The following is a 25,252-nucleotide window of genomic DNA, read 5'->3' on the forward strand; positions in this document are numbered from 1 at the left end:
TCTCTCTTTTTTACATTCTGTTGCCTGCCCCATTTGTTACTATTTTTAGCTTAACGTAGGTACATATTTTATTTTATTTTTATTACTGAAATTTCTTAATTCAATATTTTCTGAATGCTTTTGTTTTATAAGGTAGAAAAACAATTTTAAAAATTAAAATAAGATGCTGTTTACTAAATAAGAGCACTGACAACAAAATTAAGAGGCCAGCACTGTGGCCCCAGTGGGTTAAGCTGCCACCTGCAGTGCTGGCACCCTGTATGGGTGCCAATTTCAGCCCAATCTGTTCCACTTCTGATCCAGCTCCCTGCTAATGGTCTGGGAAAACAGAGGAAGATGACTCAAGTCCTTGAGCCCATGCCCAACTTGGAGACCCAGATGAAGCTTCTGCCTCCAGGCATTGCAGCCATTTGGGGTGTGAAACAGTGGATAGAGGATCTCTTTCTCTGCTCTCCTCTTTCCCTCTGTAACTCTTTCAAATAAATAAAAACTAGTTTATTAAATTAGACAATTCTCTCTTCTATTGTCTCTCCCTATATAAAAGTACAATTGGTTTAATCTCAAAATAAAGAAATGCTATAAAAACTTATATATCCATGTTCTAAAATAAACACACACACACATACACACACATATACACACAAAGAATATAAATGCAGAAAATGGACAAGAATTGGATTGTGTATTTTCCTTTAAAGTGGAATTGTGTTTTGTTTTCTCAGTATGTTTGTACATTCAATAAAGTCACAAAAATTAGAGCTTGAGTCTCTGGCTTTGTAGACTCAAGTTAAAAGCAGTAGCTGTGGATGGACCACATTGAAGGAAGAGAGTTATGACAGAGACAACAATGTAAGTGGAAGGGAAGGGAAACAAACAATACAATAGAACTGATTCTGAGCAGGCACAATTGCCATTAAGAAAAGTAGACCAGAATGTTGCTCTGTGGAATCTCAGCAAATCACATGGAATGTTTTAGTTTGCCTCTGAAAAAAAGATATTTTTATGTAGCTTCAGAAAAATGCATGGCAGCATAAAAATATACTCCATAAAATTAATGTCATTGTCTTACTATTCAGTTAGACACCAATACCCGTGTATATGATTTCCAAAAATTTTACACCAAAATAATCTTATCTTTTTTATTTTATTTTTCATGAACTTTTTGAAGCACTCTCATGCTTGAAAACATTAACTATCTCCCGAAATAAAACTGAATTCTTTAGCTTGGAAACTCAGGACCTCTCACTTTCTGGCTCCAAGTGTTTTTAAACTCATATCACACCACTTTCTGCACATATTTTCTAACCATACGGTTCTAGTATCTTCCTGTCATTGAAAATTTGTACAAGAATTTAGCCATTCTACAACCTAGAATAAAATTGCTCTCTCCTTGCACAGAGGTAAACCGCAGAATATTTTATTTCTACTTCTCATTAGCTGTATATTTAAATTGAATGGTTTGAGTATATGTTTAATATATAGAGCTATTGAAGGCAAAATCATTTTGAAATTAGTTTACTAATCCAAATTGGCAGCCAATGAGTTAAAAAAAGAATGATTTGGTTAACATATTTTTCTATTTCACCTTATTTTCATTAGCTACCTCTGGACTTTATTCCAGCATTAGTAGTTTCAGGAAACACTTTCTATTGTGGATTGAAGAATAACCCTTAATCTGCTCAACACAGTTATTGTCATTCATTGTTTGTCAAATCTAGACATAACAGATGTACAAACTTAATTCTGCCAAAATCTGAGAACTAAATTTCACTGTGCATATTTTGGGTGAAAAACTCACAGGGAGCAAGTTTCATATTTCAAATTATTACTGCAAGATTAGATATATCTTTTTTAAAAGAATCATTTATATATTTTTGAAAGGCAGAGTTACAGAGCAAGAGAGAGAGAGAGAGAAAGAGATAGTAAGAACTATCCCATCCCTTGGTTCACTCCCCAAATGGCTACAACAGCCAGGGTTGGGTCAGATTGAATCTGGAAGCCTGGAATTACATTCAGGTCTCTCAAGTGAGTGTAGGGGCTCAAGAATTTGCTCCATCTTCTGCTGCTTTCCCAGGCATAGCAGCAGGTTCTGTATCAGAAGTAGAGCATCCAGGATTCGAACCGCTGCCCATAAGGGATGTTGATGTCACAGGCAGTGGGTTTACCCACTGCTCCACAATGCTTGCCCCAGAAATATCTTTCTAATATGATGTCTCTATAATTGATTCTATTTGCTTTATGTGGACAATACTGCATAATCACATCCCATGGAAAAATTTTTTTCTTTGCTTTTGGTTTTAAGACTTCAACAGCTAAATGTAAAAAAATGACCATATTGCTAAACCTATTGCAACCCACTTACCTCCAAAAATTCACATTCACAATTGTCCTAATAATATGGCTATATTTCCTAATGGGACCCCAGCCTAATTTATATCCAAAGAGCATTTTCATTCTTGCATTTAAAAGTAATTTGCATTTGTTTTTATGTCCATCAGTCTGTGAGGATACTCTAGTAGGTGGACAAACAGAAATTTCTGTACACGCTAAGGTGCCTGAGTCTGAAATTTTTATCAAAGTGGATCATGTAAGTATAAATACACAACCGATCAAAAAGATAGGGTATGTGTTGATGAGATTTCACAAATAAGACCAGTGTAAGCAAATAATGAAGGATAGAATTAAAAGGGAGAGAATGATCCTGCAGGGGAAACAGGACACACAGCAGACTCATAGGATGGCAGCACTCCTGCCTCAGAATCAACCCTTGGGACATTCGGATCTGGCTAAAAGGTCCATGAGTGTCTCACAGGCATGGAAAGCCATGACACGGTGGCAAAAAAAAAAAAAAAAATCTAAATGAAAGATCCTGGTGAACAAGAACCCAGCAGAAGGAACAGGCCATCAAGGAGAGAGGTGCCTTTCTCTGAAGGGAGGAAGGAACCTCCACTGTGATACGGCCTTGACTAAACAAGTCAGAGTCGGTGAACTCAAGGGGCTTCCATAGCCTAGACAGCTCATAGCAAGAGTCTCGGGTGATTGCTGATGTCATAAAATAAGAGTGCCAATTGTTAAATCAACAACGGCAGTCACTGGGTACATGCTCCCCACGTAGGATCTCTGTCCTTAATGTGTTCTACTATGAAACTTAAAAACAACACTACTAGTCGAACCCTATACCTTGTGTGGTTGTGTGAGTACAGCCTGTTGAAATCCTTGCTTAGTATATACTAAGTTGATCTTCAGTATATGAAGGTAATTGAAAATGAAACTCGATGAAGGGCGGGATGGGAGAGGGAGTGGGAGAGGGGAGGGTCACGGGAGGGAGGGAGGTTGGGGGGGAAGCCACAACAATACAAAAGTTGCACTTTGTAAATTCACATTTATTAAATAAAAAAAAAAACTATATAACAAGCAAAAAAAAAGAAAAAAAAGAACTTAATACTTTACCCTTTTAGTTCTAGTTAAAACTATTAGTTGAACTCTGTAATTAATACATAATTACTCTTAGGTGTTTAATTAATGTTATAACTAGTACTCAAATAGTATTTTACACTTTGTGTTTCTGTGTGGGTGCAAACTGTTGAAATCTTTACTTAATATATGCTAAATTGATCTTCTGTATATAAAGATAATTGAAAATTAATCTTGATATGAATGGAAGGGGAGAGGGAGTGGGAGAGGGGAGTGTTGTGGGTAGGAGGGAAGTTATGGGGGGGGGGGAGTTTGTAATCCATAAGCTGTACTTTGGAAATTTATGTTCATTAAATAAAATAAAAAAAAAAAAGTGGATCATGGAGGTGGATGAAATGAGGTCTCTAAACAACATGGGTTCAAAAAATCTAAGCATTTAAAAGCATTTACTTAGACATCAGATGTTACATACATATATGGAGCTTTTTGGTGGCATAAACTAGTATTTTTTAAATACTTATGAAATGATATTCATGTTTGATGCTGTAAAATCTGTTTAAAGTTAACCTTACATCTTGAGAATCACACACAGTGGTACTTGGATTTTCTTTCTTTCTTGACTCAACTTGAGAACTCTCATTGTGTCGAGGAGCACTTTGTTGAAGCTTCAAGAGAAACAAAGAAAAAGAAAAGGAGAGATAATTAAAAAAAAGAGAATTAGGTTTAATAAATTCACGTGGTTACTGCAACACATGATAAAATGTCAATTTTGTATTCAATAAAAAATAATAAAATTAAAATTGTATGTATACTGGAGATCTTAAAAATTCTTAACTTTGAAATAAACAGCATAAATTCTATTCAGTTTTGCATTAGTGATATACAGTGGGATTGTTTTCCCAGTGAAAATATCAATGTTTTGTGCAGTAAAATTTTATTTTGAGGATCCTGATTGTTCAAAATATAAAATCCTGTCCTTTTCCATTATTTTAACCTACAGTATATTTGAATAAGTACATAACCCATTTTACTCCTAAGGAAAAAAAATTATTAAGTATCACAGTTTGCATATTCACCCCAATTCCTCACAAACTAATTAGACTACTTTAAACCTCTCAAGACCCTACATATTATTCTAGAAGTCATCTCTCTGGAAACATTTAATCAAAAGTCAAAACAATTTTCACTCCAGATTCTGGTCAGAGAAGGGAATGCTAATTTTATTACAGCAGATAAAAGAATGTAATGTAAAGATTGCTATAGGCAGATCTAAGATTGTACAGTCAAACTTATATGTGAAACTTTGGCAGAACTAATTTGCATTTGATGTCATGTCCATCAGTCCGTGAGGTTACCCTACTAGGTGGAGAAACAGAAAATTTGGTGCATACCAAGGTGCCTGAATCTGAAACTTTTAACAAAATGGATCATGGAGGTGGATGAAATGAGGTTTCTAAATAATGTGGGTTCAAAAAATCTAAGAGTAAATCATGGCCTCGTCAGAGTACTTAAATCTCACTAGGATTTTTCACCAGTACTGCCTTCAATACTCACTTAATTTTTCCATAAGCAATTAAAAGCTTTGGCAGGGAAAAATCTTACAAAAATAATCTCTTTACAGAAATAAACTCAAAACACTAAATAAACCTGTTAGGAAACTGGCACAGTTTTATCTATGGCGCGATCTACACCCTGATTTACATCCTAAGCCCTGGCTCCCACTGCCATTGCTGGAAGCCAGGTGGCCACAGAGCCCAACCTCTGTTGTCCAGCTCCACCCCCATCCTAAAGGGATTTGCTGCTCCTGCTTCCCTGCCTGCCCTCAGGCAAAGTTTTAAAAGGGCCTGTTCCTGAACATGGCTCTCTTGGCTTCTCTCTTCTCTCTTGGTTCCTTCCTCTTGGCTCTTCTTTCCTGCTCTCTTGGCTCCTCTCATCTGCTCTCCTCTCCTCCTCTGCTCCTCTCCTCCTCTCGTCTCTCTGCTCTATCTTCTCTCCTCACTAGCTCCTCTCCTCTGTCTCTCTCTCTCTTATCCTCTCTTTCTCTCTGTTATCTTTCTTCATCCCTCCCCTCCAGTTTGCTGGGTTTTCCCCAATAAACTCTTTCCCTTACTCCAGTGTTCAGTGCGCTTTGTGAGGGCTAACAGAAATATATAACAAAACCTGATAGAATATTAAGTGCAAAAATTTAATGAATCTAATAGACTATTTTTCTTTTTAATTTTTTGACAGGCAGAGTGGACAGTGAGAGAGAGAGACAGAGAGAAAGGTCTTCTTTTGCTGTTGGTTCACCCTCTAATGACCGCCGCGGCAGGCACGCTGCGGCCGGTGCACCGTGCTGATCCCATGGCAGCAGCCAGGTACTTATGCTGGTCTCCTATGGGGTGCAGGGCCCAAGGACTTGGGCCATCCTCCACTGCACACCTGGGCCACAGCAGAAAGTTGGCCTGGAAGAGGGGCAACCAGGACAGAATTTGGCGCCCCGACCGGGACTAGAACCTCGTGTGCCGGCACCGCTAGGTGGAGGATTAGCCTAGTGAGCCGCATCGCCGGCCCCTAATAGACTATAAAAGAAACATAAAATAAGGTAACTAAATTCACAAAGTAGTTCCCATATTAAGTAACCCAAATCCTAGACATGGGCATAAAAATAAGCAAATAAAGTTAACAAATTCCTCTTTATATTTAAAGAAATGTAACTCATTAAATAAAATCCAGAAAACTTTTAGAGTTTATATCTGTTTACTCTCCTTCTCTCCCATTTTTTCATTGTCTAGGATTCCTATTTCTGATCTCCCTTGTGTATCTTCTCTAAGAATAAAAAAGGCAATTAAGCAAGAAAATAAATTTCTGCTTTCTAATCCTATTAAATGTCTTCAATAATCTTTAGAGCTAGCACTTAAATAATTCAAAGAACAGTCAAGCATTCAGAGCAGAATGACTTTGGTGGATAGAAAGATAGCAAAGGATTGTTTTTGTCTACAGAATTTACACAATTTGCTATTCACATAAATAACAATATAAAGTGCATTAAGGAAGAGGGGACACAAGCAAGGCTGTACATATTTTCAAATGATGGTGGTCAATCTCATGTGGGAGAATGAGAATAGGCTTGATGCAAAGTGTTAAATGTAAAATGGGTCTCTGAATGATTAAGCCTAGGGTAAGCATTAGGGACAGTGTCCCAGTGAGGAAAATAATTTAAGCAAAGACACAGAGGAAGACGAATCAATGGCTAGCATGTTAGTTTATAGGGAAGCAGAGCAACCAAGGAAAGCGCGCTACAGAATGGAGAGGAAACCACAAAACTGAACTACAATCATGCTTAAATTTAGTAGTCAAATGAAGTCTCCCATGTTTTAAGCAGATGTATGAAGAAGCCCTGTCAACATGATGTGGCAGCATTGCATAGCTAAAGATGGAACAGAAGAGAATTAGCATCGGAAAGTCAAAAAAGAAGCAATTAAAATTACCAGATAGATGATTCAAACTAAAAAGGTTGAAATATACCGAAATGTAGTATCGATATTGGTCACTGAAAAGACTGGACACTAAATAAAATAGTCATTTGAGAAAAATGTTAGAATCTATGACATTTAGAGAATTCTGCAGAGGGAAAAAATTGAGAGGCATGTTTGTAGCAAGAAGGAACTATTACATTATTATAAGGGAGTTTAAAGCACTTGGGACACATAAATAGGTAAGCAATATTAGGATAGAAGTGTTAAAAAAGAAAATCACTTTTAACAAGAACCAAAATAGATATTTATTCCAGCTCTAATCTACTGAACATCTACCACCTGTGTTCCCATGACTCACACTTACAGATGCTTTGAGAAAACAGGTTAAAAGAATAGGGAGAATAAACAAGCAATAGTACTGGAAAAGAGTCTCCCCCTGACACTCTCAGCAAGAACTACTACTGCAAAACATGAAGAAGGAATTAAATCACACTAACAGGAAGGAATGATTTTAGAGTATTTTGTTCCACTTGAACCTTCAGATAACGGAAAGTCCTGACATTGCTTTGTAAATTTATTTTAATGTACAAAAGCATTAGTGGGAATGGAAAACTGCATTCTAGTAATAACTATTTTATTTATCAATGTTGCTTCTAATCTTTGTCGATATACACATGCAGTTTCTCTTTAGTAATTTTTGAACAGTCCATTTTTAAGGTGCCTCCCAACAAAATCATATAGTAAGAGCTGGTTTATCTATCCACATGTTTTGTTTTCTCATCCATTGATCTGTTTGATATCTATGTACTAGCTTAATCATCATAAAATTGCAGTTAGTCTTGGGGATATGAGGCTGGACAAGGAGTCAAGTAATCAAAGAACTGGAAGAATTTCTAGTTTCTGTCTCTAGCCCTGCATCTCAACTCCACTCCTTTGCGTGTCAATTCAGCAATGATTTTCCCATGATGCACGTGAGTTTCCTCCAGCACCAAGAGGGTGGCAGGAACATGTGCATTGAGCTCCATGTGGAAATGCCATGGAAAGCTTCCCAGAAGACATCACACACCCTGAACCCTGCTCAATCTCCACACCATTTGTCTGTTCAATGCAGACACCATCTCCAGTCCAATAAAGGGGTCCACAGAATGGGAAAATCTCTCTCTCTCTCTCTCTCTCTCTCTCTCTCTCTCTCTCTTTCTCCTCACCCATCACTCCCTCTCCCTCTCCCTCTCCCTTTCTCATCTTTCGTTGTGGGTTTGACCATATTCACAATAAATCCTGCTCCCACTTTTGTGCTTTACTTGTGTTCAGGCTTTGAATTCCTATTTTGTATGGGGACAAGAGCCTTGAACAAAGCAACCAAAAAAGTCACAACCTTGATTTATAGAACAAATTTTCTGATCTACGTCCCTTTGGCATATAATGCATATTCTTATTTTCTTGCCATCCATATAAAACTATGTGTGTCCATGACATTTTTATGATGTTTATACATATATAATATAAAATGATACTGTATATGTTTTACATTTATAATTGACAGGTATAAAAATACAGAGTGGATTTGGGAGAAAATTTATTATGGGTGAAAATTTTTCAGTTTTTAATTTTGGGTTATGTAGATAATATGATGGCCATATACCCTTTTGGAAGCAGAAGGTATAAATAAGCCTAGTTGTTTGCTTAAACATTGGACTGTTTTAGGCTGGCAGGTTGTAAAGATAAGATACTATGCCTTATTCATCATTGCATCCCAGGAATGTAATTTGCACTCACTAAAGTTCTGTTTATATTTTTCCCTTTTCATCATTTATTTATGAGATATTTTGTAAGGTAAAGCCAAGATAACAATTAAAGGGGAAGAGGTATATTTATGCTTAGAGAAATCTAAAATGTCACCTGTGAATTACATTCAGCAATGTGAATCAACAGACAGTTATTGTACTTTAACCCTTTAACAGCACCATGTTTAGAACTGACATTAAAACCTAAAAACAGAGCTCCTATCAGTTCCTTCATAAATGCTGATCATTGCTTCTACTTTCATAATAGTCCCTAATTTGGTTCTGAAGGATTGCCATTCTCTCACGGTATGGTATATTCCAAATACTATTTTGTGTTTCAAAACTTGTAACCTGTCCAAGAAGCAAGTACATGATTCAAGTGAGATCATTAGTAACTTCATTTTTGGAATTTAAATGGTCAGATTAAGCAAAAGTTACAAACGAAAAGGTGTGTAATTCTTTTTTCAATAATAAAAACTTTCTATTGGTTTATGAGTCCAATATTTTGGAGCAGTCTGTGTTTTTGCCTGTCCCCAGGCTTGTTTCTCCTGTCTTCTTAGTATGGTAAATCCCTGATTTTTCAACAATTAGCTCTTTTCATTTCATTTTGTCAAATATGTTTTTATAGCATGTAATCACGGAGGCCTGGAAGACACAGGGAGAAAATGGAAAAACAAAACAAAACAAAACAAACTGGAACAGGCAATACGACACAAGTGCTGAATAGTGGTTTACTATGGGAACCAATAGGGAGAAAGCTCAGTCCAGCTACAGATGTTCAAAAGAGTTTCACCAAGGCTGGAAACTATATTTTATGGTATAGTCTTGAAAACACAACTACGAAGCAAATTAATAAATATACACGGTTACTTAATTATATATCTTCATGCAAATATGGTACACTTACGAAAATGTTCCCAGATTATAGAATTGGCTTAAAGCAGGAAAAATGCCCAGGACAAAATATTCAATTTGCCATCTACCAGGCTAGATGCCTGTAATAATTCGTATGGGCCTAAAGGGGTTTCATTCATCATTAAGCTAAGAAGGAGTACAGGTAAATAATGATAGTGCTGTTTTCCTACTTCAAATATTTGAGAGAGGTTACCTCCGAGGTCATCTATTAAGTAACTGACATGGCAGTTTTTCTACTTTTATATCAGTACTGAAGTTGTGCCACTTAATGTCACTTCATGATTAAAACTACATATATTAATTGTTTTTGATAAAGGAAAACTACATATTACTTCACCAGTGTGAATTCTGATGTTTGGAATATTATTTTTAAATATAGAAACAAAGTATTTAATTGAACAATCATTTGCTTTTAAATGTAATAAATGTAAGTCTTAATATGGGCTTTTGCTGTTCTGAGATGGCTGCTTCTGGAAAGAAGCCTTATTGAATCTGATGAATTAATACCACAATGAGAACTGACTTTGGGGAATGATCATACATTTTGGAGTCAAAGAAACATGAATTCCAATACTAGAATAGCAATTAAATAGAACAGAGTCTCTGACGGTTTATATATCTTGGAAGGCCCTCTGTTTCCTGCCACTTTGTCAAATGGGGTAAAAAAAAAACACACTTAAATCTCAGAGTATTTTTGCTATCATTTTTATGTTGTTTTATTTTAAAAGGGAAGAAACTGACTCTAAAGTAGTATCTGACATTCATGAGACAACTATTGCTTGAAGATTTATTGTTTAATTGAAAATGTAGAAAATTCCCTCTTACTCAGAGGATGTGTGGACCAAATATTAGTTTCTGCAGTGGACTAAAGAGTGGTGGTGGTCCCCAAAACGATATGTCAATCTCCTATGGAAAAAGACTGATTACCTTTGATGACGAAGGATGTGAGGATAAAGGATTTCGAGATGAGAAAATTATCTCATGTATTAATCAATGCAGGCTTCTATAACAAAAATAACAGGTAGGGGTTTTAAAAGTTCTGGAGGCTACAAAGCCGGGCTCTCTTCCAACCTTGCAGATGTCCACCTTCCCTCCCTATCTTGACAACAAGAGGAACTCGCTTCTAGGTCTCCTCACGACATGAATCCACCAGATCAAGTTCCTACTCCTCTGACTTAAATTTAAGTACTTTCATAAAAGCTTTATCTCTAAAAATAGTAACATTGGTGGTTAGATGTCGGGGAATAGTCCGCGGCGGCATAGCTAGGCGGAGGTTTTTACTTTCAGTTTTGACCGGGGGCTTTCCAACTGGCGGGGCTCGCTCTCTGGAGGCGGAGGGATCGAGGTTGCGGTAAACAACAAGATGGCGCCAGGACTCCCCCGCAGTGAGTCTGCCTGCCTGCCTGCTGCGTGACACCTCACCTGATTGGCCGAAGGACGCGTGCCCTTCACGTGAACAGAGACCGGATTGGTGTGCCTGATGCATGGACTCTAGCTTGCTCCTGATTGGTCACATTTTGTATATAAGCCGTGGGTGTGAGGAGGAAGCTCTCTCTCTCTCTCCTCTCCTTTCCTCCTTCCTTTCTACCTCTGTCACGTCTACTTTCTCCAATAAAGTCTACTGAACACCGATAAGCGCCGTTTGTTCTTTTCTTTTCTCGCCCGAGAAACCTTCATCGCAGGCCCTGGGTTGAGTCTGCTGGCCAGACTCCCCGAGCCGCTCGCGGCAGTTAGATATTCACTGTAGGAATTTTGAAAGGACAGAATTCAGTTCAACGAACACTGGATCACCTCTGTAGGCCCTAAAGAACATCAAGAGGGTCCCTAGAAGGTAAAGGCAGAGGAAGTTTTCGCGAAGAGAATGCAATAGGATCATGGAGGCCACCAGAAGCTGAGAGCGACTTGGGACGAATTTCCCTCTAAAGCCTGCAGAGGAAGTCCTGGCAGATTTCAACTCACAATTCCCAGATATGTGAGAGAACAGAAGTCTATTCCTTTAAGCGACTGAGGTTCTGATACTTTGTCATAGCAGCAGTGGGTATTAGAACAACTACTCCTTCCAGTAATTCACAGTGTGCTAGAGACTCATTTTTCTGACTCTTAAATTTCCTACTAAAGGAAAAATAACTCAGTATTCCCTTGGTTGAATATTCAAGGCTTTCTTATGTCTTTTCTGATGTAAAAATCCAAAGCCCAAACTTTTTAAGTATTACTCAGAATTCTCATTAAACTTTATGCAATCCTTGATTACAGAAACTATTTCATAAATGGATGAAGCTGGATTCCCCAGTAGCATACTGGTCAAATCAAGACTTTCAAAATAAATGGCATATCTTAGTCCTTCCAATGCACTGTTAGAGAAAGGAGAGCATGCATATTGCATATCTCATGTTTCTCTGATTTAACTTCCCCCTATAGTTTGTGCATAGTTCAAATACATATCATGAGACAACTGGCAGAAGTATACATCAAGTTATTTTCTGAGCTGCAGAAATACTCAAAAGAATAACCAGAGAGGATAAAAGTGCTAATATATAAAAACTCATCTTGATTTTGGAATCATAAATTTTCTTGGAATGATAAGAAATATGTGGAAATACAGATACGAACATATATATATATATATATACATACATATATTCTTTGATAACATATAAGTGATTTGCATATATCACTTTCTACACATATATACTTTCTACACATCTATGTATGTATATATATGTATATATATAAATATATACATATATAATCACAATATATTTTGATGAATTGGTAGGCACTTTGAAAATTTTATTTAATTGTCTAAAACAGAATGAAATACGTTTCATTTTATCAATAAGGAAAAACACTAATTAGATTTGCTGTGCTCCTGATATACTGGAAACATAGGAAAAATATAAAATAATGTTATATAGAAATTGATAATAGGCAATGAGGAACAGTAGTTCCTGAGAGAAAAGTGACAAAGCTGGCACACAGATCTGTGTCATTGCCAAGTAGGTGTAAGAAAAAGCAGAGAAGGCTTAAACAGTTGGAAATTATGGGTACCACAGAGACCGGTTTTGGTAGTTATACTGTTCTGGCAAGGCCCACATTTTCAGTGGACTCTGTGGGAATCAAATCACGGGCAATATCACCCTTGTTATGAGGATCAGAAAAACGAGTGAAATGATTAAAATTGTTGGTTTGTTTAATTGACTTAGTATTTCAGGCCCGGTATAATAATAAAATTTTAAAGTCTTTAAAGACAAGGGAAACCTCTCTTTAATCAGTAACTATATTATAAAAGTTCACAAAATGAAGATTATTGATATTATTATATGTATATACATATGTACATATATAGATAGATATAATGTGTAAACATACATATATTCTTCTCTACTTAAAAGTCCTATAAAGTATAATTTGTATGTTTTCATCATAAAAATGGCATATGTTTGAGCATATAGGTATAACTACATCAACTGGATATCCCAAATTATAAACCTGTCAAAATATCACATGGAGGTACAATTTTTATGTACCCATTAAAATTTTTAAGTTAATAAAAGAGTAGTAGCATACAGAATTCTGGAACAACTGAACACATTAATGCAGGTTTTATTAACTCCACATTTTGTGCAAAGAATCAGACTCTGAGAAGTCTGCTTACTTGCCAAAACCCAATTGCACTTGGATGATAGAGCTAGTGATTTACCCATGCTGTTAGAATCTTTCTTTCTTTCTGTCTGTCTTTCTTTCTCTCTCTCTCTCTTCCTTCCTTCCTTTCTTCCTTTCTTCCTTCCTTTCTTTCTTCCTTTCTTTCAACTCTATATCAGAACCTACTTGGCAGATGTGAGTGGGTGACAGGATTCAATACAGTTCACTATAGGTCACTTCTTCAAATATAAATCATGTAATAACAGCTGCCAAGGCTCTATTGTCTCTCTGAAATGTGCTATTATTAAGAAAAGAATAAGAAAATGATAGCCTCTATATGAATACTCTCTCTATAAAGTGCAGTTTACTAAATACATTTCAACTGCAATAAAGCCTGTCTTATGGCCAAATAAATATTCGCAATGAGGAAGCAAAGCAAAACCAAACAAAACATATGTTGATTAAATAAAACTTGACAAAAATGTTTTAAAATATATTTATTTAAAGTCAGAGTTAGACAAAGGGAGTCCCATCCCCTACACACACACACACACACACACACACAGAGATAGAAAGAGAGAGAGAGACAGACAGACAGACTAAATGTTCCATTTGCTGATTATCTCCCAAGAATGCTGCAGCATCTGGGGTAAGGGAGGCCAAGCCAGGTGGTAGGAGCAAGGAATTCATATAGGTATCCCATGTGGGTGGCAGGGGCCCAAGCACTTGGGCAATATTTTGCCGCATTTTCCAGTTATATTAGTGGGGAGTTGGATGGGAAATAAAAGCCCAAGACATGAATCTGTCCAAATGGAATGCCAGCATTGCAGGTGGCATCTTTACCCAGATTCCACAATGCCAGCCCTGACAAAAATATTTTTAATTTTTCTGTCTGTTTGCTAATGTTGGTATACTAGAAATTTGGGATGGATTCATATATAAATATATATATATATTTATATATAGGTTTTTGAGTGATGAATTGAAGTAAAAAAAGGAGCAAGGTGGCTGCTGTTTATCAATAATATCCCTTCTTTAATTCATGCTTATAAGACTATAAGAGAATTTGTAGTGTTACTTAAAAACAATTACTCAAGAAGGATGGCCCAAAGGGTTAAAAAATCTGAAAGACAAAGTATTTCTATGTTGTACAACCCTGCTTATCATTAGGTAAGATACTTAGTTACATTAATGCCCTCTTATTTCTTATTTCTTGTTTATCATTCTAATATAGTACTCCTTTAAAAATTCAGCCAAACATGCATTCACCATTTGTTATGGATTACCTGTATATTCCCAACTCTTATGGTATTTCCTGAATAAAAAGCTCAAAGTTCCTGGCATTCTGTTTTTCTCTTTTTTTCTGACACTCCAATCTCACACTCTTTGCCAAAGATAGATGATTGCCCGGAGAGAAAAACAGATATTCTGGGGTTCTCAATTAGAAGAATCATTTGCAAATAGGAGCCAAGAAATCATCTCCTAGAAGTTAAGTAACTCAGTCGATTCTTGACAAAAATGAATCTTGGATTTTGCTCGAATCTCCCTTTGGTTTAATGTGAGCAGAAATTGTGGTAAATAGTATGAATAAGTCAGTCAAAAATCAGTATTTTTTGAAAGGACTTCAATAAAGCAAACTCTGGGAATTCTGTGTTTTCCTGAACAAGCCACACACCATAATCAGCTTTTGTTCAGTTTTCTCCATTCGTCCCAGTACATTTTTGCTCTGTGATTATGGTAATGAATTACAATACTGGTCCAGGCTAATTCATCCCTCTTTTCCAAAGTACTTTCTGGAGATGGAGGCAAGTATGAGAGTATATCTACAATACCAATACCAAGTGAGTAAAAAGGATTTAACAACATTTCTTGACATTTCTGGGAGAGGGAGTAAATGAGTAAATTATTCATCAACTTATCAACTTTATACTGTATCTTTGCATCAAGACAACTAAAATACAAGGAATAATGAGTGTGGTAGATCTCCATTTTTTTCATAAAAGAAAATTAAAACCCAGATAGTAATGAACTCATTTGTCCAAAGTCACAGAGTTATTAAATTTGGTCAATACTAGCATATCAGTTTCCTAATCCAAAAAAAAGTACAACACAATTAATGTCATAAAACAACACTAATTCATCATTTTAAAGTTCTGTTGGACATCTTGCATTAGTTTCAGCAGGCTCAATCCAAGGTACCCATGATGCCATGTTCCTTTCTGAAAGTACTAGAGAAAAATGTACTCCATGGCCTTTTCCAGATGCTGGAACCAACTCTCATCCTTAAGCGCAAGCAGTAACATTACATCTTTCTGTGATTTCACAGTCACAGCTCTCCTGTTCCCTTCATGTCTATTATTAATAAATTGTCATTAATTTGTGAACATCCATATAATCCAAAATATCTGTATTTTTTTTAAATTTCACATAACCGATTGTAGAGTAAATGGCCTGAATTTCATGTTTGCTTTCCTTTTTAGTCTGATCTGAAAGAGGAACAATTAACAGGGGGTTGATTAAGGAGAAGCTGTTCTCATTATGGGCACTGAAATTTACACATAACTAATAATGGAACAGGAAAAGATAAAAAAAAAGTTTTGTGTTTAATATGACAATTCACAGCTGTTAATTTCACAAAAAATGCATATGTTTTCTTTCCACAAAGGAATCACTTAATGGATTGTGAAGAGCCTTTATGTACACTTTATGTACACATCATAATTCAGCTACTATGGAGTTATTCTCTCTCTCAGATCCCTCATTCACTGACTTATTAATTTTTTTTTCACTCATCATTCACTGATGGTCCCAATATATTGTGGTAAACATTAAGATTTTAAAGTAACAAAGATTTCCCCATGTTCAGAATTATCTCATTAACTATAGGTGTTCATTTACTGGCATGATTGGAAAATTCCCAGAAGATGCAGTGACCAATTTTACAGTATAATGGAAAGATGTGTTCAATGGATCTTTTATCTACCCACTTTTAAGAAGCTAATATTGATAGGTCTAGGATGATTCCAAGATGATGGAAACAGGGAGTGACATAGTGTGCCAGGCTATAGATAAATAGTGAAGAAAAAAAGTATAGGAAGTGTACTGTTGGAGGTGAATTAGAAAGAAAACCACAGTAGAAATAACATAGAAAGAAGAGAAACACCATGCACCTGTGTGGAAGATGTGGACATGCAGCACAAACATGACTCTAGCAGTCAAGAGCTGGAGTGGGCACCAGCTTAGAGACAGCTGAGGTCAGACTGCAGCAATCTGTGGTGATACAGCCAGAGGTGGAGCATGGCACGAGCCTGATCTGGAGCCCTTGGGACTGGAGGGCCCACAGACCAAATGGATGTAAAAGGGGCATATTTCTGTCACTCCATCCTCCACACAATGGTGCCCGGAACCCAGCTGAGGGGAGGGCACCATTCTGGGCATGAGTGAGGTGCACAACAGAGTGATTGGCTGATTCAAGACCACATATTCCCAGTGACAGCAGTGGCAGGGAGAGGGCATCAATAAGCCAGTGGCTCTTGTGTTTGTGCATGATTCAGAGATTCTCGCAGAGGGGAAAATTCATAGTCCCCACTGACTTTGAACCTGGCCAGCAGGATTGACAGGGGGCTGGGCACCCACATAAGACTGTGAGGTGCCCCCACCCTCTCAACGTACCACGGGCTCTGGAGATCAAAGTGCCTAGGTGAAGCAGCCACTGACCACTGGCTCTGGGAACATATGTCTCTCTATAGACCAGACAGGCTGGTGGGGTGGAGCGGATGGTTTACAACCATGATCTGTGGGAGCCTTGTATGCTAACACTGTGAGGACTTTGTGGCTGCATAGAGGGTGAAGGGTTTAGCTGGGTCTCTGGGCAATCACTGTGTGCAGATAAACACAATCAGAGCTCTCTGGTTGCCTGGAATGGGTCATGGCAGAGGGACCCATGCTTGGAGAGATGACTGCACAGGTAATTAGTGTGGTTCATAAGGCAGCATAGATGAGTGTTGCACCCACTGGGGGCTAACACCTGGGCACTGATCATTGGAAGGAGAAAAGTTGAGGACATAAAATGACAATTATACTCTTCTGTTAATAAGAGATCTACCACGCTCAGCACTTGTTCCTGGGCACTTGTTCCACACTGTAGTGCTGACTAGTGCTCCATGACCACACTGAGCTCTGGGAACACCTCTTGATATTCTCTGAAAAGGCAAACATTCCACTAAACCACAGAGGCATAGTTCAAAGATAAAAGGCATCAGAGGAAAAAACAAGCATGTATCTCCACAAATGCCTAAAAGTAAATGCAGAAATTCATAAAATGAGATGACAATAAGAAAGACCTCATGAAACACCCCACAGGAACATAACACTTCAATATTAGAATGTGAAGATGAAGAGATTGATGAAATGTCAGAAACAAGATTCAAAAGATTAATTACAGGATTAATAAAAAGCAATCAAAAGCAAATTCACTAATTAAAGAAATCCATACATGACATGAATGGAAATTTTTCCATAAAATTGATATTTAAAGAGAAATCAAAATGAAATATTATAAATGAAGAATTCAATAGATCAAATAAAAATGGTGGTGGAAATCCTTAACAACAGACTTGGTGAGGCAGAAGAAAGAATATCTGAGCTAGAAGACAAATCTTTAGAAGTCTTTCAGTTGGACCAAAAAGAAGAAATTAGAAAAAAATTAAAACAGTGTTGGACATTTATGGAATGCTATCAAATAACCCAACATAAGTCTTAGGAGTTCCTCAGGGTGTGGAAAGTGAATAGACTAGAAGGTCTATCTATGAAATAATTACAAAAAGCTTCCCCAATTTGGTGAAAGAAAGGAATAACCAAATACATGAAGCACATAGAACTCCTAAGAGTCAGCCAGAAAAGAGCTTCACCATGACATATTGTAGTCAAACTTTCAACAGTAAAACATAAAGAAATGATTCTAAAATATGCATGAGAGAAACACAAGATTACTTTCAGAGGATATCCAATTAGACTCACAATTGACTTCTTTGCAGAAACTCTATAGGCTAGGAGAGAATAGAGAAACATAGTCCAAATCTTAAGAGAAAAAAAAAAACTGTAAACACAGAATACTGTATCCTGCAAAGCTCTCATTTGTGGATGAAGGCAAAACAAGGACTTTTCATAACAAACCGCAATTGAATGACTTTGTTACTACTCTTCCAGACTTAGGAATCATATTGAAGGATATGCTGCACACAGAAACACAGAAAGATAATCATCATTAAGAAGGAATGCGAAGGCAGATAATCTCCCAGTAAAAGTACAAAGGAAACCCAAAGTAAACAATAGGAATATTTATGGAAAAATGGCAGGGCCAAGTTGTTACTTATCAATAGTAATGTTGAATGTAAAAAGGCTAGCTAACCAGTTAAAAGACACAGACTGAACGGATTAAAGAACAAGACTCATATCTTTGCTGCCTACCAAAAACAGATCTCATCATCAAAGATACATGCAGACTGAAAGTGAAAGGATGGAAAAACATATCTCATGCTAATGGGAAGCAAAAAGGTTGGGAGTAGCCATCCTAATATCAGACAAAATAGACTTTAACAAAAAACGGTTAAAAGACAAATAAAAATATTAGCTAATCGAACCCAACAACACATATGAAAGTGGGATATTCCAGATAAAGTGGAAAATTTTCTGGTATGCAGGAATGGTTCAACATTCACAAATAAAAATTTGTGTTATATCACATTAACAAACTGAAGAACAAAACCCATATGGTTATCTCAATAGATGCAGAGAGATCATTACCAAATGAAATTTATAGATGCAACATTATCTCAATAAAAGTACCAATATCAATCTTCTCAGATCAAAAAAAATATGCCAAAATTCATATAGAAACACAGGAGAATTGCTAAATCAATCTTACACAACAGAAACAAATCTGGAGGTATGATAATACCAGATTTCAAGATATACTACAGGACAGTTATAATGAATACAGCCTGGTAAAACAGACTTGTAGACCAATGGAACAGAATAGAAACTCCGGGAATCAACCTAAGCGTATATAATCAACTTACTTTTGATAAAGGAGCTAAAATCAACCCCTGGAGCAAGTACAGTCTCTTCAACAAATAGTGCTTTGAAAATTGGATCTCTGCATGCAAAAAAAAAAATGAAACTAGATGCCTACCTCACATCTTACACATAAATCCACTCAAAATAGATCACGCACCTAAATCTACAACCCCATACAATCAAATTAATAGAGAACATTGGAGAAACCCTATACAACATTGTAATAATAAAGGCTTCTTGGAAAAGACCACAGAAACACTGGAATCATAGCCAAAGTGTAAAAAAATGGGATTACAGCAAACAGAGAAATTTCTGCACTGCAAATAAAATCACTTAGCAAAGTGACAAGGCAACCAACAGAATAGGGGAAAATATTTGAAAACTATGCAACTGTAAAGGGTTAATATCCAGAATCTGTAAAGAGCTCAATAAATTCAACATAAGCAAAACAAATAATCCAGTTCAGAAATTGGCTAATGACTTGAACAGGCATTTTTCAAGAGATGAAATTCAAATGCCGAATAGACACTTGAAAAAATGCTCAAATCACTAGCCATAAGAGAAATTCCAATAAAAACCACAATGAGGTTTCACCTCACCGCAGTTAGAATGACTGTCACACAGAATTCAACAAACAACAAATGCTTGTGAGGATGTGGGGAAAAGGCACACTAATCCATTGTTTGTGGGAATGTAAAGTGGTACAGCCACTGTGGAAGACAGTGTGGAGTTATCTCAGAAATATTAATCATATGGCTGGCGCCACAGCTCACTAGGCTAATCCTCCACCTGCGGCACCAGAACCGCCTGGCTTCTAGTCATGGTCAGGGCGCCAGATTCTGTCCTGGTTACTCCTCTTCCAGTCCAGCTCTCTGCTGTGGCCCAGGAGGGCAGTGGAGGATGGCCAAGTCCTTGGGCCCTGCACCCACATGGGAGACCAGGAGAAGCACCTGGCTCCTGGCTTTGGATCAGTGCAGCACGCCAGCCGTAGCGGCCACTTGTGGGGGTAACCCAACGGAAAAAAGGAAGACCTTTCTCTCTGTCTCTCTCTCTCTCACTGTCTAACTCTGCCTGTCAAAAAAAAAAAAAAAAAAGAAAAAAAAAAGAAAAAGAAAAGAAAAAGAAAAAGAAAAAGAAAAAGAAAAAGAAAAAGAAATGTTAATCATAGAAAACCTTGTCTGGCTATTGTTTATCCAGTAAAGTAACTTTCAGTGCACGAATCATTAAAAGAGAGAAAAAAATCCTGAGTAATTGTAAATAATGAATATGTGCCTACTTATAGAGTTTTACATACCTACTAATTGCTGAGAGATTCAATAAGCAAATTCTGGTTAAAGTATAGAATAAGACAAAAGAAAATTGGTATTAACTATGGTTTTCCTGATATATTTATTGAGAGGTGAAGGCCCTAGTGGTAAGATACCAATAACTCAAGCTATTAAAGCATATATAATTTTAATATTTATTGTTTACATTTCAGAATTTTAATTTTTTCTGTTTTCTATTCAATAGTTTCATTTTTTGTGTTTGAAAGACCAAGTAAAACAGATCAGTTGGAATTGATTTCCCCCATGCTAAACTACCTAAATGCTTTAGCCACATGAGTCAATAAAGCAATATACAGAAATAGAAACTATAGTTTTTAGAGAATGCTAAAGCCAAATCCTCAAAAACCAATACCATATGTCTAATCTTTAGCAAGAACTTAAATTTTAGGAACCTGAGATTCTTTTTCTGGTAATATAATGTTGAACTGACTTATTTGAAAAAAAATAATGAAATATTTATTTAAAACACTGAACATTTTTCCTAAATCTTAATAGGTAATTATAAATTTAAAAGCTTGCCACTTAGGATAAATTTTGAAATTGTGTTGAAGGTATTTCTAGAGTAGCTGCAAAAAAAAAGAGCTCTGAAAATGTGAACCAGTCTCACACAGACACTAGAAAGAGAAAACACTGAAAAGAATCCTCTGTGTCAGGGAATATAATAAGTGATAGCACGGATATATAAGAATTTCAATAGGGATGTCATCCAGTAGATTGGCTTATTCAGATTTCAAAACTTCTTGGACGAATTGTTATACTTCAAAAGAAAATGTAAAAATAGAGGATAGAAAAAAATAAATATTTTTTATTTGAAAAATACCTAGCATTACAAGAAATAGCATTTGGAAGTAATTTTTTATGTCTTTTTGAAATATTCATTTATTCAGCAAATATTGATAGGTTATTTTCTGTATGCCATACCCTGTTCTAAATGTGTGGGATGTGAGAATACTAGTGAGCAAGAGATCCCTGTTCTCACAGAGCTTACACTTTAGCTAATTCAATGAATCCAATTCAGTTAAAATTGTTGGCAATCAATGGGACTTCATCACATTTGATAGCATTATAATACTATGACTTTTAAAGTGGATCTTCCAACTTCTTTGTGCATATATAAACACATACAGAATTGATGACGAAGGATGTTTGTTTATTGTGTACTAGGCTAGCTCACTGGTGGACCTCAATTCAAGTCACCAATCACTAAGTGTGAATTTACTAAGAGCCTACTTTCTGCATGACATTGATGAAAAGTAAACTGGTTAAGAAAATTATTTATGACTTATCCAGCCTTGTCAGGAAATCAGCCTTGTCCAGGAAATCAGGACAAATCAGCCTTGTCCAGGAAATCAGGACAAAGTACCAATGTGGACTATTTTATTATGCCACAAAATCACAGTTGAAATGTTTAAACAGAACAGAAGCTTCAAAGTCAAACAGAATTGATATGTGAGGTAAATCTATGTAAGGGGCATTGAAATTCATCAGGATTCTAAGTGAGAATTGAGAAAAAATAAAAATATTGTAAATAGAATGAAAAAGCTTGAAGAATTTGAGAGAAGCCACAACTAGTTCAATTCAGCTTCTTTCCCTTCCTAACTTGAATAATACTTTTAAATACTGAACCCTCAGCTTGTTTAATAAGCTCATCGAGTATGTGCTAATTTACAAACTGTCTTCTATTTTCTACATTCCACAACTTCTATTTTAATACTTGTCATCTCTAATCCAACATTTCCCTAAATGGTTTTCTAAATCTCATTTTTACATTCATTTTTTAACTCATCATTCACTTTGTAGGATACCCAAATAATAAAATTTTAAACAATTTTCATCAGTGTTTGGTCATATATTTTTCGCAACTGATAAGAAAAGGCTTGCAAAATCTAGAATGCTGTATTTTAATAAAATTAGCTTTTGTTGATGAAAATAATGTAATATTAGAATCACAATTTTAAACATAAATAGTAGTACATAAATATACACTTAAAATATAATTATTGTATAGGCTGTAAAACATTTTGGTAAATGTCAAGGACATCCTATTCAATCATCTCCCCCCTACCTCTCCCCACCCCGCTTTCCTTTTTTCCTTCTGGGCTCATCATGTGGCCCTGCCTCCTCACCTGCCATGCCCAGCCTCCACAGACAATGAGCTACTGGGCTGCCCAGTAATGAACTGTAATCTTTAAACTGAAAACTAAAACAAATCTTTCTTTCCCAAAGAAGCTCCTCTAAGATATTTTAGTTACAATAATGGAATGTGTACTAATACAGGACAGTGATTCAACTGCATCAGATTCTATATAGAGCACACTACACTGGCTTTCACATAGCATATGGCCAATGATTATTTGCTTAATAACTATGTGAATTACAATACACCTTTGTATCTTCTGTAAAAAATATGATATGAACTTATAGAGCCTTGAAATGCTATTGTTACAGTGTTCTAAGAACAATTGTGTGTCCTGGATCATTTGGGAATTTCCTCAATTCTCAGTTTCCAATTTCACTTTACAAAATATCTGCAAAAGTGTTTCTTAGTAACTGAATAGAAATCTTACTTAATTTATTTATATGACTTTAGGTCCTTAAGTTTTCAGAAATATAAGTTGAAATTTAAAATATTTTAATTAAATGATAAAATAGTTTACTTTTACCTAAATACAGAAATTCGGCAGAATTCTATGCACTAATACATCAAGTCTCTTTAATAAATTAGAAATTACATTAAAATATAAATATATAGTATTTGTATGTCATATGTTTATACATACAATATGGTTGGAAGGTATTATTTAGAATTGTGTATTCCTTTGGTTAGATGGATTACAGATGATATTTAAAGTGTTTTCCTCTTTGCTTTCCTATGTACCTACGTACTTCCAGATCTGATAATGGAGAATGGAGAATGATGGAGATTGGGAGAGAATTTAGAGAAAACATTTCTAAAGTCTGGCAATTGTTTTTTGCTTTTCAAGTTGTAATTAAAGAGCCTGTAGTTTCCAGATGACCAAACTTGCTACATTTGAAAGAAATTTGTGTAACTAGGCTTTTATGAGGCAGAATTATTTCTATATCACATATGGTAGGCAATACTAACCTAGAAAAAACTAACTTTAAACCTAGTTTACACTGTCCTCTCTATTTGACAATCTAAGTTGAAGGCCATAATCTTACATGGTTAAATTTAGCAACTTGATTAAGTGGGCCAGCATATCTCTTTGTTTTTCTTTAAAAATTTATTTATTTATTTATTTATTTATTTGAAAGACAGAGTTACAGAGAGGCAGAAGAAGAAAGAGAGAGAGGTCTTCCATCCACTGCTCCACTCCCCAACATGGCTGCAATGGCTAGAGCTAAGCAAATCCGAAACCAGGAGCCTGGAGCTTCTTCCTGATCTCCCATGCAGGGGCAGAGGCCCAAGGACTTGGGCCATCTTCCACTGCTTTCCCAGGCCATAGCAGACAGCCGGATCAGAAGTGGAGCAGCCAGGACTTGAACTGGTACACATATGAGGCACTACAGGCAGCAGCTTTACCTACTACACCACAGCACTGACCTCCAGCATATCTCGTTGAATATACTACAAATGCTACTCATCTGCAAATTTGTCATGCTCAGTTTCATAAAAATCCAGATGTCCCTAGAATTCATCCTTTGTTTCAGATTGAAAGATACAGGAAGAAAAATATCATCAGAAGGATGATTTTCAAAAAGTATCTTGCTGGCGAGCTAGTATCAAGGGCTTCAGATTGTTGATGTTCCTTTAATTCTCCATTATATAAGCTTCTTTAGCTATTGGACAGTAAATCATCGGTGTGTCTTAAATTTTATGAACGTTGTGAGGATATCTTTGAAATGTCAAAGTATAGTTTAGCAAGAAACTGTTTTTTGGTATGTTATATGTGCTCTAGCACAAAGAACAAAGTATAATTATAGGCTACTAATGTGAAATCTGATTTTCTACTATGTGGAACATAATTGCCTGACAACACCAATTCCTAAGCACAGTTCCTAAGCTGCTTTCTTATTTTCTGTCACAACAATTTTCCCTCAGTCTCTTGGCAAACTATTCCCTTTCTGTGTTGTTTAAAAAGACACAATCTAATACAAAGAACATGGATGACATATTCTCAAACTCTGATATTCAAATTCCTATTTGTAAAGTTAGACATCTCCTTTACAGTTACAGCAACTAAAAGAAATAAAGTATATATATCCTTAATTGATACTTGATGTATTCAAATTACTTATAAGTTATTTATTTAATGTATGACTTAGGTAAATTGTATTCAAGGCTTAAGACATACTGCTACTTACTGATGTTGCTAGTAGAATTTTATGATGTAAAAAATCTGATAGTTTTTCCCTCTTTAAAACTGTAACACATATGACAATGCCACGTAGTCATATTCTCTGTAGTTTTCTAGATGATCCTTTGTATAAAGTTCAGGATATAGTTTTCTTTAAAAAAATGTTACATATTTATTTTGATAGCACATTAACAGAGAGTGGTACGTGTTCACACACACACACAAACACACATACAGAGAGAGAAGGAGAGAGATAGAATAGACACAGGAACTTCTATTTGCTGCTTTACTCTCAAATGCACGCAATATCAAGG

General features: G+C 36.1%; 1 protein-coding gene across 2 annotated transcripts in view; it reads right to left on the reverse strand.

The window, feature by feature from the left end:
- LUZP2 (leucine zipper protein 2) overlaps positions 1 to 25,252 on the reverse strand; it is a 527,801-nt gene that overhangs the window by 39,767 nt on the left and 462,782 nt on the right. For both annotated transcript variants that reach the window (XM_051852030.3, XM_008268979.5), the window contains exon 10: positions 3,987 to 4,079. In XM_051852030.3, coding sequence (XP_051707990.1) covers positions 3,987 to 4,079 — 93 coding nt within the window. The remainder of the gene's footprint in view (positions 1 to 3,986; positions 4,080 to 25,252) is intronic.

This window comes from Oryctolagus cuniculus, chromosome 1 (genome assembly GCF_051225735.1).
Source record: "Oryctolagus cuniculus isolate XC-2025 breed Fujian yellow rabbit chromosome 1, ASM5122573v1, whole genome shotgun sequence".
Lineage (NCBI taxonomy): Eukaryota > Metazoa > Chordata > Mammalia > Lagomorpha > Leporidae > Oryctolagus > Oryctolagus cuniculus.